General features: G+C 49.6%; 1 protein-coding gene across 1 annotated transcript in view; it reads left to right on the plus strand.

The window, feature by feature from the left end:
* Positions 1-958: 958 nt before the first annotated feature.
* Positions 959-14073, plus strand: part of PCSK4 (proprotein convertase subtilisin/kexin type 4) — a gene marked incomplete at both ends in the record, with an annotated part of 28800 nt that continues 15685 nt past the window's right edge. The window contains 6 exons of the mRNA XM_081314808.1: positions 959-1114; positions 2899-3003; positions 4484-4579; positions 6041-6169; positions 8565-8641; positions 10858-10946. Coding sequence (XP_081170934.1) covers positions 959-1114; positions 2899-3003; positions 4484-4579; positions 6041-6169; positions 8565-8641; positions 10858-10946 — 652 coding nt within the window. The remainder of the gene's footprint in view (positions 1115-2898; positions 3004-4483; positions 4580-6040; positions 6170-8564; positions 8642-10857; positions 10947-14073) is intronic.

Here is a 14073-nt window from a genome sequence, read left to right on the forward strand (position 1 = left end):
CACATAATTTCCTCTTGAAATTAACCTTGTGAGATACATTTAATTTGCCTTCTTATCAGTTTCTCTAGCCTTAAAAGTTCTGCTTTGTGGCTTTAAGGTTTTTTCTTCCACACTCTGCATATGGTCAAGGGTTCATTGGTTTTTAGAATAGCACACCCCTTTTTTAAAATAGAAAAGTGGGTAGTTTTTTTAAAAAAAAATATTTTAAGTTATTTCCAATCTGAACAATAACACCTAGATTTATCTAGAAAACTCTGTGCTGCTTTACATGTGGGGAATAAACCGTAAAATCTGTTTCCAACTGAATTCATGTGTTTCCTGGTCACTTCACGGACAGTTTTTTTGGCACACCCAATATTGGAATCAATTTATCTCTGCTTTTTCTGAGGTTGTTTCTAATCTAGTCTAGAGTTTTGGGATTTCCTAGTTGTCTCCCATCCAAGAAGCTCCTCCCTTTTCAACTCATAAAGGAAGAGACGGATAATGACGGTGGTACATTACAATGAAAATCTATTATGTCTCAGCAAAATGGTGTTAGAACCCTTGGGCTTTTAACGGATAAGAGGAAAAAAAATAAGATAATCCCTTATTAATTAAGCCTGGTTCTATAACACAGGCATCTTTCAGCAGAAACCACAACTCCCAGGAGCCCTTGCGGTCAACCCTCATTTTTTCCCCCCTCCCCTCCGCTCGTTTTCCCGCAGCGCCACCCAGCCCGATAATCCCCAATCTCCCGCCTCGGCTTCCCGTCGCCATGGCAACCAGGCGCCTCCGAACACATGGAGCGCGCCGAGCTGCTCCGGGTCTCCCGAGGGCGGCGCTGGTGTGCAAATCGAGGCCCAGGCTTCGAAGGGGCCCTAGGCCGCGTTGATGTATAAGGGGCCGGGCTCTCCCGCCGACCCGGCCCGTGGCTCTTGAGCGGGGGCAAGACATGCGGGAGGCGGGAGCGGCCGCAGAAATGGGCGTCTGGATGCTGCTGCTGCTGCTGCTGCTCTGGGGTGGAGCCTCCAGCGCCGCGAGCATCTACCTGAGCAGCTGGGCCGTGCGCGTCCCTAGCGGCGCCCAAGAGGCCCAGCGCCTGGCCCGCAGGCACGGGCTGCTCTACCTGGGCCAGGTGCGTCGCCCTTCCTGGCCCTGGGAAGGCCTGGCAAGGGCCTGCTTGAGGCCGGCGAGATAGCCTCTGAGCATATGCAGAGTGCCTTTGCAGGGGGAAAAAAAAAACAAAACTCCCCAGCCTTTCCCACCCACCCCTCACCTTGCCTAACCTTTTCTATCTCAGTGGGTAGACTGCCCCTGCTCTTGGAGGCTCCATCAAAGGAACATGGCTTGTTGACCGTGGGTGGGTGGGTGAGGCTTTTCTTAGGCGCCGGAAAAGTTCCTGGGTTCGTATTATAGAGCCAGACGGACATTATCAGGCCTCCTGCAGCGCTCCCACCCCCACCCTTTGGACACCCCCCCCACACACCCGTGCACCAGCACTCCAAGATAGACTGCTCCTGAACGTGGAGGGTCCACTTAGTCAGGAAGCCCACCAGCCAGGGTCAAGCCATCTGGCAGACTCTTCATTCTCTCTGTGGTTCTCCCCCCCCCCACAAAAAAGGGTCACACCTTCAGTTATGAAACCTTTTTTGTTCTATTGGGAGGGGAGGCTTTACTTTAATCTTTTGAGAGAAGGGGGAAATGGTACGTGGGGGGGGGCGGCGGCTGTAGCCCCGTTTCCAGCCTTCATGGGGGTTGTTTCTGAGTTGGGGGCTTTTCTGAAGCGCAGAACCCCAGGTTGGGACACGGAGACCCCCAACCCGTCTTGCAACCAGCAGAAAAAGCAAACGCTGCAAGAATTCCTTGCTTGCATGGAGCCTATGGTGTATGTATGTATGTATGTATGTATGTATGTGGGGTCACATTCTGCAGAGAATGTGACCCCAGAAAGGGAAATTTTTTACTGAACGGATAAATCTGAAAATATTGTGAGACACCAATGCATCAAATGTTGTTTATTATTTTATTTTGGTTTGTTGCACAGTCCGCCAGGTGTTCAGACTGGATTTGGGGCATTCCTATCTACCTATCAAGTCCTATATTATTTTTCATTCTTATTAAATTGGTATGCTGCTCAGCCTTTTTATTTCCAGAGGGTGAGAACCGAGTCTTGCAATGCAGAGATCTTGCATCATTTCTGTTAAACTATTTGCTTTCTCCTCCTCCTCCTCCTTAAAAACCAGGCTATCACCTGCTTAATCGATTGATGGGATCTATTTTGAAAGATATGCAGTCAGGCCTGGGAAAGCAGATCCCAGAGAGAGATGGGGGGAGGGGGGAGAAGAGGAGGCAGATCCCAAGTGATTTTTCCTCTTATGATCCAAGAAAGGGGCTTTGGAAATCCAAAGGAATCAACTAGAGCCCTGGGGTGGGGTGGAAGGGATTGAGGAGAAGCCATTTTATTTTTGCAGAGGTGTTAACACCTTTCTGGCAGGAATTAGGCCATTTTTAAAAAACTTGCCACTTCAAGATCAACGTTTGTCCACCTTCATAACTTTCAGCTAGGTGGACTTCAACTCACTGCTGGCTGGGGAATTCTGGGAATTGAAGTCCACTGTCTCGAAGTGGCCATGGTTGAGAAATGCTATCCTAGAGGCACGTTTTAACTGAGTTCTTCCTCCATCTCTCTGCTTGAGCAAGGGGCTGGACTAGGAGACCTCCAAGGGTCCCTTCCAGCTTCTATTCTATTCTATTCTATTCTATTCTATTCTATTCTATTCTATTCTATTCTATTCTATTCTATTCTATTCTATTCTATTCTATTCTATTCTATTTTCCATTCTGCATTCCTACTCTACTCCTTTTCGTCTTTCGAGGGTGTGTCGAAGCTGGGATAAATCTTTGCCCTTCTGCATGCAGGTGATAGCCGGAGAGCCCTACTTCCATCTGAAACACAGGGGCATGGCTCAGAAATCTTTAACCAAGCACCGGGGGTGGCATCTCCGCCTGAACAGAGACCCTCAGGTAAGCCCGTAGAGAGAGGGTCTCCTGAAGGCCCTCCAGTCTGACCCGCCACACCAATTGAGACTGGACAGCTATTTGTCTGAAATGGTATAGGGTTTCCTGCCTTAGCAGGAGGTTGGACTAGATGACCTCCAAGGTCCCTTCCAACTTATTATTATTATTATTATTATTATTATTATTATTATTATTATTATTATTATTATTATTATTATTATTATTATTATATAATACTTAAGACCATATTGGATTGCTCTGGCTATTCACACCTTCAGAGTTTGCCCTCTTACCTCCTTTCTGGTAGTATTGACCGCTCTGGCACAATCTAAAAAAATGCAACCCTAACCTGTCCTCCCACCCCACCTGTTTCTCATATCCAGTGCTTTTTTTGTAAAAAAAAAAAGGTGCCGGAACTCACACACGTCATACAACCTGCCTTGCTTACCCTACAAGGTTCCATCCCAAAAAGGTGCCGGAACTCCGTTCTGGGTGTTCTATGACAAAAAAAGCCCTGCTCATATCACTTGACCCCAGGTGACACATCTGTTTTCTTCACCTTTTCATTGTGTGTGTGTGTGTGTGTGTGTGTGTGTTTCCCCCCCCCCTCCTGCACTGCCAACCCCTTCCTTTTGTCTATCACAGGGGTGGGCAACCTTGGCCCTTTTATGACTTGTGGACTTCAACTCCCAGAATTCCTCAGCCAGGCATGCTGGCTCAGGAATTCTGGGAGTTGAAGTCCACAAGACGGTGATTCCCTTAACCACCGTGGCAAGGCAGGTCGTAAAATGGAGCAAAACTCACTTAACAAATCTCTTGCTTAGCAACAGAAATTCATGACTCCATCGTGGTTCTACGTTGTACTTTCAAAGAAGAAGAGCAGGGCTGATTTAATTACTAGCAGGATGCTCGTCTGTTCATTATATAGTTTTCCAAGTTACCCCACTTGGCTGGGTTTGTACATGTAAGGAGTTTTTTCCCCAGACCGATTGCATAGCGGGGCCACTTTTAAGATGTGTGGACTTCAGCAAAGAAGCCTGGTTGGGGAATTCTGGGAGTTGAAGTCCATGCTTTTTGAAGCGGCCAAGGTTCAGGTTCATGTATCCCTTCCACCTCAATAAATCTTGTTAAAGAAAACTTTGCAAGAGAATTGTTGGGGGGGAGTCATTTTTCCTGTTTAGCAGTTAGCCAAAGAACTGCACAGTCAAAGACTCAACAGACCCAGATTTTATGAGTTGTGCCCTTTTTGCAGTTGCAGTGATAGGCATCAAGGAAAGAATGTCGGGGTGTGTGTGGAAATATAGACTTGCAATTCTGTCTGGACATCCCAGCCTGTCCACTTTTGCTACTCTGACAGATAGAAATCTGAGCCCAACAAAATGGGAAATCTGTTGGTCCCCCCCTGCTGGTCCCAAACTAAGCCACTTGGGGCCGTTGAGCAAACAGATTGTTTACTTTGATTTAACCTGAACGGTTTTGGCTCTAGATCCCGTGGTTTGAACAACAGGTGCTGAAGAGACGGACAAAGAGAACAGCCACCATTGTCCCCACCGATCCTTGGTTCCATAAACAGTGGTACATGGTGAGTGGGACCAGGAAGGGGAGGGTTGGAGCCCCAACTCCTTTCTAAAACTTGAAAGCCTTGCGTGGTCCTTGGTGCTCTCTGAGTTTGGTTGTTTTCTTGTAGACGTTTTATTACCCAACTAGGTGACGTCATCAGTGTTAGCAGGAAGCGGGGTTTGTGGGGAGGAGGAAGGAGGAAGAGGACTGTGGGGTCATCGGTGCTCTCAGCTGGGTGATTTTCTTGCAGATGTTTCATTACCCAACTACTAGGCAACGTCTTCAGTTCTAGAAGGGAGAGGGATGTGGGAGGAGGAGAAGGAGAGAAGGAAAGGGAGGAGGAGGAGGAGAAGGAGGAGGAGTAGAGAAGGGGAGGAGGAGGAGGAGGAAAGGGGGAGGAGGAGGAGGACTGTAGGGTCGTTGGTGCTCTCGGAACTGGGTGGTTTTCTTGCAGATGTTTCATTACCCAACTAAGCAACATCATCAGTGCACTTAATGAAACCTCCGCAAGAAAACAACCCGGCTCAGAGAGCACCAAGGACCCCACAGTCCTCCTCCTCCTCCTCCCCCCCTCTCCTTCGCCTCCACTCTTTCAGCCACACTGCCCCCTAGCTCTGACGACGTTCCTAACCGAGTCGAGAACCGTCTGCCAGCAAGCAACCAACTCGGAGAGCACCAAAGGACCCTAGAGTTTAACTCTGAGCTGCAAATAATCTCTTCCGCCGGTATGGGTAGACCTTGTCCTAGGACGGGGGTGGGGAACCTGGGCTCGTTTATGACTTGTGGACTTCGACTCCCAGAATTCCTGAGCCAGGGTAACCCCCTCCAATATATACTGCATAGACATGACAAAAAAATACATAAAATAAAATTATGCATACACACACACACACACACACACACACACACACACACACACGGGCCAGAGAAACGACACAGTGTAATTTGGATGGATATGGTTCTGACAGGTGAAACCCTTCAAAAGAACTTCGAGGCGTTGTTTACCTCAAGGAATCTTTTATTCGAGAAACAAAGTATCGGCACTACATAGTCGAAACCAGAAAATAAGTTCCCCTCCACTGGATACAAAGTAACAAAGCACAATTCCCACTCCCAATAAACCGTCATAAATCACATTCCCCAATTAGCTTGAAGCGCGGGCTTTCTCCCCAGCTCGCCAAAACGCTATCAGCTCTGGGCCCGATGTCCTTGGGTTCCCACGGCTGAGTTATTATTGCTATGACTAGCTGGACTCTCATCCACATTCCCCTCCCAGCAGCAACTAACTCTAAAAGCAATAGAGGAAAATGGCTGCATTCCCATTGGCTGTCAAAGCAAGAACATCCGATGTTAGCAGCGTCGACAGGATACATGTACACGGCGAGAAAAACGAAGAAAGGATCGCCGTGGTCGGAAAGCCCTCCTTGAACCTCAATTCTTCCCCGCAGCCTGGAGTGCCCAACCTCTCCCTTTTCCGTTGCAGAACAACGATGTCACCCCAGACCTCAACGTCCTCACGGCATGGAGCCAGGGCTACACCGGCTTAGGCGTAGTGGTGAGCGTTCTGGACGACGGGGTCGAGAAGAATCATCCTGACCTTGTGGAGAACTACGTGAGTGCACCCCACACACACAGAGAGACACACACCTGGTGGAGATGGAGGAGGAAGGCCACAGGGGGGTGGACATGAACTCAATGCCACCTTGGGCCAACTTGCAGGCCGCCAGGTGTGCTGGCGGGGGCGTCTTTCCAAATGCTGTGGGTGGTCTTCAGGCTGATTGCAAATTCTGGCAGGCCTTAGATGGGGAGGAGGGGGCGCAGCGGCTGCCGATGGGTGAAGGGTGTTTAATGGAATCCGAGGAAGGCCTGGAGGGCCTGCCACCGAGAGAAAGGGGGCCGACCTCTTCTCCGAGCACCCCAAGGCAGGACAAGAAACAACGGATGGAAAACTAATCAAGGAGAGAAGCAACCTGGAACTAAGGAGAAATTTCCTGACAGTGAGGACAATGAACCAGTGGAACTACCTGCCTCCAGAAGCTGTGGGTGCTCCATCACTGGAGGTTTTTAAGAAGAGACTGGACAGCCACTTGTCTGGAATGGTACAGAGTTTCCTGCCTGAGCAGGGGGCTGGACTAGATGACCTCCAAGGTCCCTTCCAACTCTTTATCATTCTGGCAATTAATCAGTGGAACCGCTTGCCACCAGTGCTCCATCACTGGAGGCTTTTAAGAAGAGACTGGACAGCCATTTGTCTGAAATGGTAATAAGGTCTCCTGCTTGAGCAGGGGGTTGGACTAGATGACCTCCAGGGTCCCTTCCAACTCTGTGATTTGTTTAATGAAAAGCAGGACTAGAGGTGACATCATTGCCATCTTCCAGTATTTGAGGGGCTGCCACAAATGGGGGGGGGGCGCGTTGTCAGCCTCTTCTCCCAACCACCCGTAAGCAGGACAAGAAACAACGGTTGCAAACTAATCAAGGAGAGAAGCATCTTGAAGTTAAGGAGAAATTTCCTGGCAGCGAGAACAGTTAACCAGAGGAACAGCTGGCCACCAGAACCTGTGGGCGCTCCCATCAGTGGAGGCTTTTAAGAAGAGACTGGACAGCCACAACTAAGGAGGAACTTCCTGACCGTCAGGACAATTAACCAGTGGAACAGCTTGCCACCAGAAGTTGTAGGGGCTCCATCACTGGAGTCCCAAAGGCACTTTCTTTCAAAAGGCAACTGGATTTGTGTTTTTTCCTGGAAAACGTTTCGCTTCTCACCCTAGAAGCTTCTTCAGTTCTAACTGAACGGCGGGGGATGGACATCCGTTCGTCCTCCCGCACCATTCGACGGGGGTTCATGCCAAAGCGCTTGGCTAAATGTCTGCGGAGATTCTCCCTCCTCCAGGCCACGCTTGTCTCAAAGGCGCTTTCTTTCCAAAGGCAACTGGGCTTTTCTTGCTTTCTTCCTGCAAGGCGTTTCGCTCCTTGTCCTAGAAGCTTCTCCGGTTCTGACCGAAGGGTGGAGAAGGGAAGGATTTATACGCCTTAGCAGTCGTCTGGTCGTTAGTGCTTTCTCTGAGAGTCCGTTGAGGTCCGTCTGTGCCCTCAGCGCCGCCTGGGTGGGAGCGGGGTCAACCCTGGGGGTTGAAGTCCCACCCCACCCCACCCGTCTTCCAAGTTGCCCAGGTTGAGGGGCAGCGCTGTCTAATAATAATAATAAGAAGAAGAAGAGGAAGAGGAAGAAGAAGAAGAAGAAGAAGAAGAAGAAGAAGAAGAAGAAGAAGAAGAAGAAGAAGAAGAAGAAGAAGAAGAAGAAGAAGAAGAAGGGGACCTTGGAGGTCATCTAGTCCAACCCCCTGCTCAGGCAGGAAATCCTATATCAATGTCAGACAAACGGCTGTCTAGTCTTTTCTTAAAAACTTCAAGTGTTGGAGGATACACAACTTCTGGAGGCAGGTTGTTCCACTGGTTAGTTGTCCTCGCTGTTTGGAAGTTTCTCCTTAGTTCCAGGTTGCTTCTCTCCTTGATGAGTTTCCATCCGTTGCTTCTTGTCCTGCCTTCAGGTGCTTTGGGGAATAGCTTGACTCCCTCTTCTTTGGGGCAGCCCCTGAGATACTGGAAGACTGCTATCATGTCCCCCCCATCCTCTTAATTAGAAGACTGGACGTACCCAATTCCAGCAACCGTTCCTTGTATGTTTGAGCCTCCCGTTCCCCGATCATCTTCGTTGCTCTTCTCTGCACTCTTTCCAGAGTCTCAGCATCTTTTTTTTTTACATGGTGGTGACCAAAACCGGATGCCGTATTCCAGGTGTGGCCTTACCGAGGCCTTGTAAAGTGGTCTTCTCATTGGCCTCTCCCCCAAGAATCAACACCCTCCCCCCAAAAAAAGGGGCTCCTGAGCCTCTCCGGCCCTCTGCATTTTATCTCTGTTCCTCCCCAAGTCCCGTAGTTGCATAGCCTCTTCTGGGCCTGACTAGCCCTTCCTCCCCGGCGCCCCTCCGGCCTCTCCCCCTCCAGGACCCTCTGGCCAGCTACGACTTCAACGACAACGATCCAGACCCTCGGCCGCGGTACAACCGGTGGAATGAGAACAGGTAGGGTGTGTGTGTGTGTGTGTGTCTTGGGGAGGGGCTGGTTGCGTGGTTGCCCACTCTCTTGGAGACTTGAGCTTCCCTTTTCTCCTGGCCGGCACGGGAAAAGTGACCCAGGATTGTGAGTGTTGTCGTCTGGAGTCCGGGTTTCGCTTGCCTGCCCGTTTAGGAGACTCTCCAGAATAAGAGGGTTGGGAGGGATGCTGTGTGGTCCACCTCTCCTTCCTTCCTTTTCCTTCGTTCCTTCCTTTTTTTCCTTCCTTCCTGTTTTCTTCCTTTCTTCCTTTTTCTCCTTTTTCTACCTTCCCTTCCTCCCTTCCTTTCTCCTTTTTTCCTTCTATCCTTCATTCCTTTCTTTTTCTCTTTCTTTCTTTCTCTCCTTCCGACCTTTTCCTCCTCTTTCTTTCTTTGTTCCTTCTCCCTCCCTTTCTCTCTTTTTCTTTCTTTCTCTCCGTCCTACCTTCCCTTCTTTTTCTTTCTTTCTTCGTCTCTTTCTTCCTTCCCTCCTTTCCTTTTTTTGTCTTTATTTTTATTCTTTCTTTCTCCCATTCCTACCTTCCCTTCTTTCTCTTTCTTTTTTTCTTTCTTTCTTTCTTTCCTTCCTTCCTTCCTTCTCCCTTTCTCTCTCTCTCTCTCTCTCTTTTTCTTTCTCTCGATCTCACCTACAGGTGACTTTTCTTGTTGTCGAGTCCTGTTGCTTCTGGCCCTTCCTGTAAAAGCTTGCCTGTGCTGTCTGTGAAAATATCTCACCTGTGAACCCTTCAAAGGTGTATGCCAGGTAGGGGAGCGGACAACGCAAAGGCCTGGGGAATTCTGTTGTTCCCATGTTTTTCAGTCTTGGCAAGGTTGAGGTACGTGGACTTCAACTCCCAGAATTCCCCAGCCGGCATATCTATAGCTGAGGAATTCTGGGACTTGAAGTCCAGCTGTTGCCGAGAGACACTGAAGTAGAACAGCAGAATTTTCGAAGATCTGCTGTAGTCTTTCTCCTGCGCCCTTTTATATTAGACTTTCATGGAATGGGTGGGTGACGCACTGAAGAAGGAGGGGAAAACGGTCGGAGAAGAGAGGCAGGAGCCCTCAGTGGCTCAGCGGTCAGGCGAAGAACCTTAGGAATCAGGACCCTAACCCTAACAGAACAGGCAGTTAAAGTGACCGCGGGAAGTTTGTCCTTTCTGATTTGCAAGATTCCTGTTGTGATTCAGGGTCAGCCTGTGGGTTCGGCAGTTGGGTCGGACGACTCAGAGGAGGAGGAGTAGGGGGGTGTTGGAGAGCTTGCTGAGGGTGTTGGAGAGCTTGCTGATGATGGCCTTGAGGCTCCGCAGAGCCCTCAGGCAGGCCCCTCCCACCTGGTCACGACACAGACCCAGCTGTGTGAGCCTGACAGTGTGGATGAAGATGACCCACAGCTGGCCCTGTTCAAGGACGCCCGACACAGGAGGCAGTCAATCAGGAGTAAACAGGAAGGCAATGGGGCACCTCGGAAGGAGGCAGAGAGAAGCCACGCCCTGAACTGTATAAAAGGGGAATGCGTGGGAGGGCTGGTTTGCTGAAGGCAACCGCTTGAAAAGCTCCTGTTTCTTGGTTCGTGTCTTGTTTGTTTTTGTATCAATAAATTTGGCAGGCTTAATTCTAGCCTCTTGCCTTCTTGTAAAAGGGGTTGTCCCTGCCTTTTCTGCAGGGCCGGTAGCAGGCTGGTACAGAACAATTCCGTTATTTGTAGCCTTGTCATAAAATAGAATTAGCTCATCTAGCTCCCTTTCCTAATCTGGTTTAGCTGGGAGGACAGACTTTGATTGAATCAGACCAGGAATATCTAGTGTTTCCTAGAGCCGGGTTTTCATCTAGTTAACAGTTCTCACTTTCGTCCCAAAGGTGTTTTGTTTTTCAAGAGGCAACTGGATTTTCTTGTTTTCCTTTGAAGACGTTTCACTTCTCATCCCAGAAGCTTCTTCTGCTCTTGACCGGATGGTGGGGAATTGGAGGATTTATACTCCTTGCAGACAGCCGGTCGTTTGCCTCCTTTTAGAGAGTCGTTGAGGCCCCTTGGAGGTTTATCCGTTCCCCTGGGATCCACGTGGCCTCAATGACTTTCTGTACGCTGCGAGGAGTATAAATCCTTCCATTCCCTGCTTGACCCCGGGGGCTGGACTAGAAGACCTCCAAGGTCCCACCCAACTCTGTGGTTCTGTTATGCTCTCTTTTGCCCTTTCTTTCAGACACGGGACACGCTGCGCAGGGGAGGTCGCTGCCGCTGCTAACAACCATGTCTGTGGAGCCGGTATCGCGTATGGGGCCAAAATTGGGGGTATGTGACCTCTTGGTGACGTAGAGTAGGCTGGAGCTGTGGGGTGCATCACAAGAGGGACAAGGCAGGTCGTTGGACGTGCATGGAAAATTCTTGGCTGAGTAAAAATTCCAGATTCGCATGGGAGAATCTGAATTCCTAGGCCCGGAATCCACAAGGGACGGTTTGCCTGCAGCCTTTCTCAAGCTTGGCCATTTTTAAGATGGGCGGACTTCAACTCCCAGGAATCCTGGGAATTGAAGTCCGCCCATCTGAAAGTGGCCAAGGTTGAGAAACAGCGGTTTTAGAGAAATCGGTCTCATTTGCCTTTCTTCTCTGCTTTCTTTCTGAATTTCAAGCCTTTTAATCAAAGTTGGAGTAGCGGATTGCAACATCCCCGTGATCATGTGACCAAAATTCAGAGGCTGGGAAACTGGTTCATTTTTATGACGGTTGCCGTGTCCCGGGGTCACGCGATCCCCTTTTGTGACCTTCTCACAAGCAAAGTCAACGGGGGGAGCCAGATTGACGTAACAACCAGGTTACTAACTTATCAACTGCAGCGATTCACCTCACAGCTGTGGCAAGCAAAAATGGGGCAAAACTCACTTAACAAATGTCCTTTTGTGGTCGTTAAGTCGAGGACTACCTGTACATTAACCCATATAGTGTGGCCGCAGCATTATTATTAATCCTTCTTATTGTCTTCTTCCCTTTCCCCTTTTATCGTTACTATTACCCAGGGGTGTCCAAACTTTTTTCAAAGAGGGCCAGATTGGATGAAGTGAACATGCTGGAGGGCCGAACATGCTGTGTGGGCGTGGCCAGCTCAACATCACTTGCGTCAGGGGCACTTGTTCAGAGCTGGGCAGGACTGGGGCAAATCTGAGGGTCTCCGGCAGAGGGGGGATGGGACCGGGGCAAACGCTGGGTCATGGTCCATTGGAGGAGCCTCACTGATATTAAAGTGGGTGGGGGAAGACTGTGTGAGAGAGACAGAGAGAATCCCTTTTTGTAAGTTTGCTTACTTTGCAATGCTTTCCTTTCTCCACACTTTTGCTTCCCTGCTGGCTCAATCTTTCTTTCTTTCTGCCGCCCAGATCTACAGCTGCAGAGGAATTTTGCTTCCCCCCCCCCCCCCACAGCCGATCTGTGCAGCAGAAGCATTTTTGAAGCCTCTGGAGCTCGCATCGATGGCCGTGGGGTGATTTGGTAATGCTCCAGCGGCCCGATCCGGGCTTCGGAGGCCTGCAAAATGCTTCTGCTGCCCAAATCAGCCGTGTGTGTGTGTGGGGGGGGGGGGGGAAGCGAAATTGCTCTGCAGCCCTAGATCTGGGCAGCAGAGGCATTTTGCAGGCCTCCGATGCCCAGATTGGGCTCCTGGAGCATCATAAAATCACCTCATGGCCATGGATGTGAGCTCCAGAAGTTTTGAAAATGCTTCTGCTGCTCAGATCGGCCGGGGGGGGGGGACGGGAAAGTGAAATCACTCTGCAGCCCTAGAACGCGCGAGTTTGGAGTTTGGGAAAGTGAGCAGGGCCTTAACATAAAAGGCTGGTTCTGCTTTCAAAAATAGAGAAAGGAGGGACGATTATTGGGCTCCTTGCCTCATTCCCGCTTGAAGCCATCCTTAACAACAAGGAAAAATCTAATCTATCCAACGCTACCCAACATTTCAAATATGTGTGCACTGAGAGGATAGCTATTTTTAAGACGCCAGTCCTGCACATCTACTGTATATCTAGGAATAAATCTCATTAAACTCATGAGGCTGTGAAACACAGAAAGGAAACACACACACACACACACACACACACACACACACACAAAGAGAGAGAGAGAGAGCTTCCAAACTTGTGAGCAATTCCAACAGCTAAAGTAGCCTGAGAGAAATTCCAAATCTCCTCACCTTCCCATACTCCAAACTCGCGCGCCCTACTTCCCTCGCTTGCTTTCTCCAACTCCAAACCCACGTGGAGTTCGGAGAAGGCGAGCGAGGGAAGTAGGCTGTGAAACACAGAATGCCCGCACGTGCACACACACACACACACACACACACACACACACACACACACACAGAGCTTCCAATCTTGTGAGCAATTCCAACAGCTAAAGTAGCCTGAGAGAAATTCCAAATCTCCTCACCTTCCCAAACTCCAAACTCACGCGCCCTACTTCCCTCGCTTGCTTTCTCCAACTCCAAACCCACGTGTCTTCCAAGTTTGGGCGGTGACGTCAGGATCAGGCTTCCCTCTCACCGCCCTCCCTCCTGTGGCAGACAGTCTTCTGCTTGCCGCCCTCAATCAGAAGGGAGGGCTGTGGGAGGGCCGTATTTACACAGAGCAGGGAGGGCTGTTAGAGGGCCGTATTAAACCGCCCCCCCGGGCCGCAAATGGCCCGCGGGCCGGACTTTGGACATGCCTGCTACCGGTTATTGATCATCGCACAGTCAGCCAGATGTTCAGACTGGGTTAGGCAATTTTTTCTACCTATCGAGTCCTTACCAAGGACCTGGGATAGGCACATCTGGATGTTTGAGGGTGTTACAGATACAGTGGCAGGATGATGATGATGATGATAGAAACAGCACTTAAGACTTATATCCCGCTTCACAGCGCTTTCACAGCCCACTCTAAGCGGTTTACAGAGTCAGCCTATTTGCCCCCAACCATCTGGGTCCTCATTTTACCGAACTCGGAAGGATGGAAGGCTGAGTCAAACTTGAGCCAGTCAGGATCGAACTGCTGACAGTGGGCAGAATTAGACTGCAATGCTGCATTCTAACCACTGCACCACCATGGCTCGTCCTTCCTGACCTGCCCCTGACCTGCGTTCATTCCGCCGGGACCTGAAGACTTGGCTCTTTGAGCTCTCTGGCCCAGGCTGAGAATTTTTAACTGGGGTTTTTATTTTCAGGGATAATTTAATCTTTTTAATTGTCTTTTAACTTTTGTATTTTGTATTGGTGTGATTTTAAAATGCCCTGTAAACCGCCCTGAGTCCTTCGGGAAAGGGCGGTATATAAATCTAATTAAATTAAATTAAATTAAATTAAATTAAATTCCTTCCTTCCTTCCTTCCTTCCTTCCTTCCTTCCTTCCTTCCTTCCTTCCTTCCTTCCTTCCTTCCTTCCTTCCTTCCTTCCTTC

This window comes from Vipera berus (genome assembly GCF_964194415.1).
Source record: "Vipera berus genome assembly, chromosome: 1".
In the NCBI taxonomy this organism is placed as follows: Eukaryota; Metazoa; Chordata; class Lepidosauria; order Squamata; family Viperidae; genus Vipera; species Vipera berus.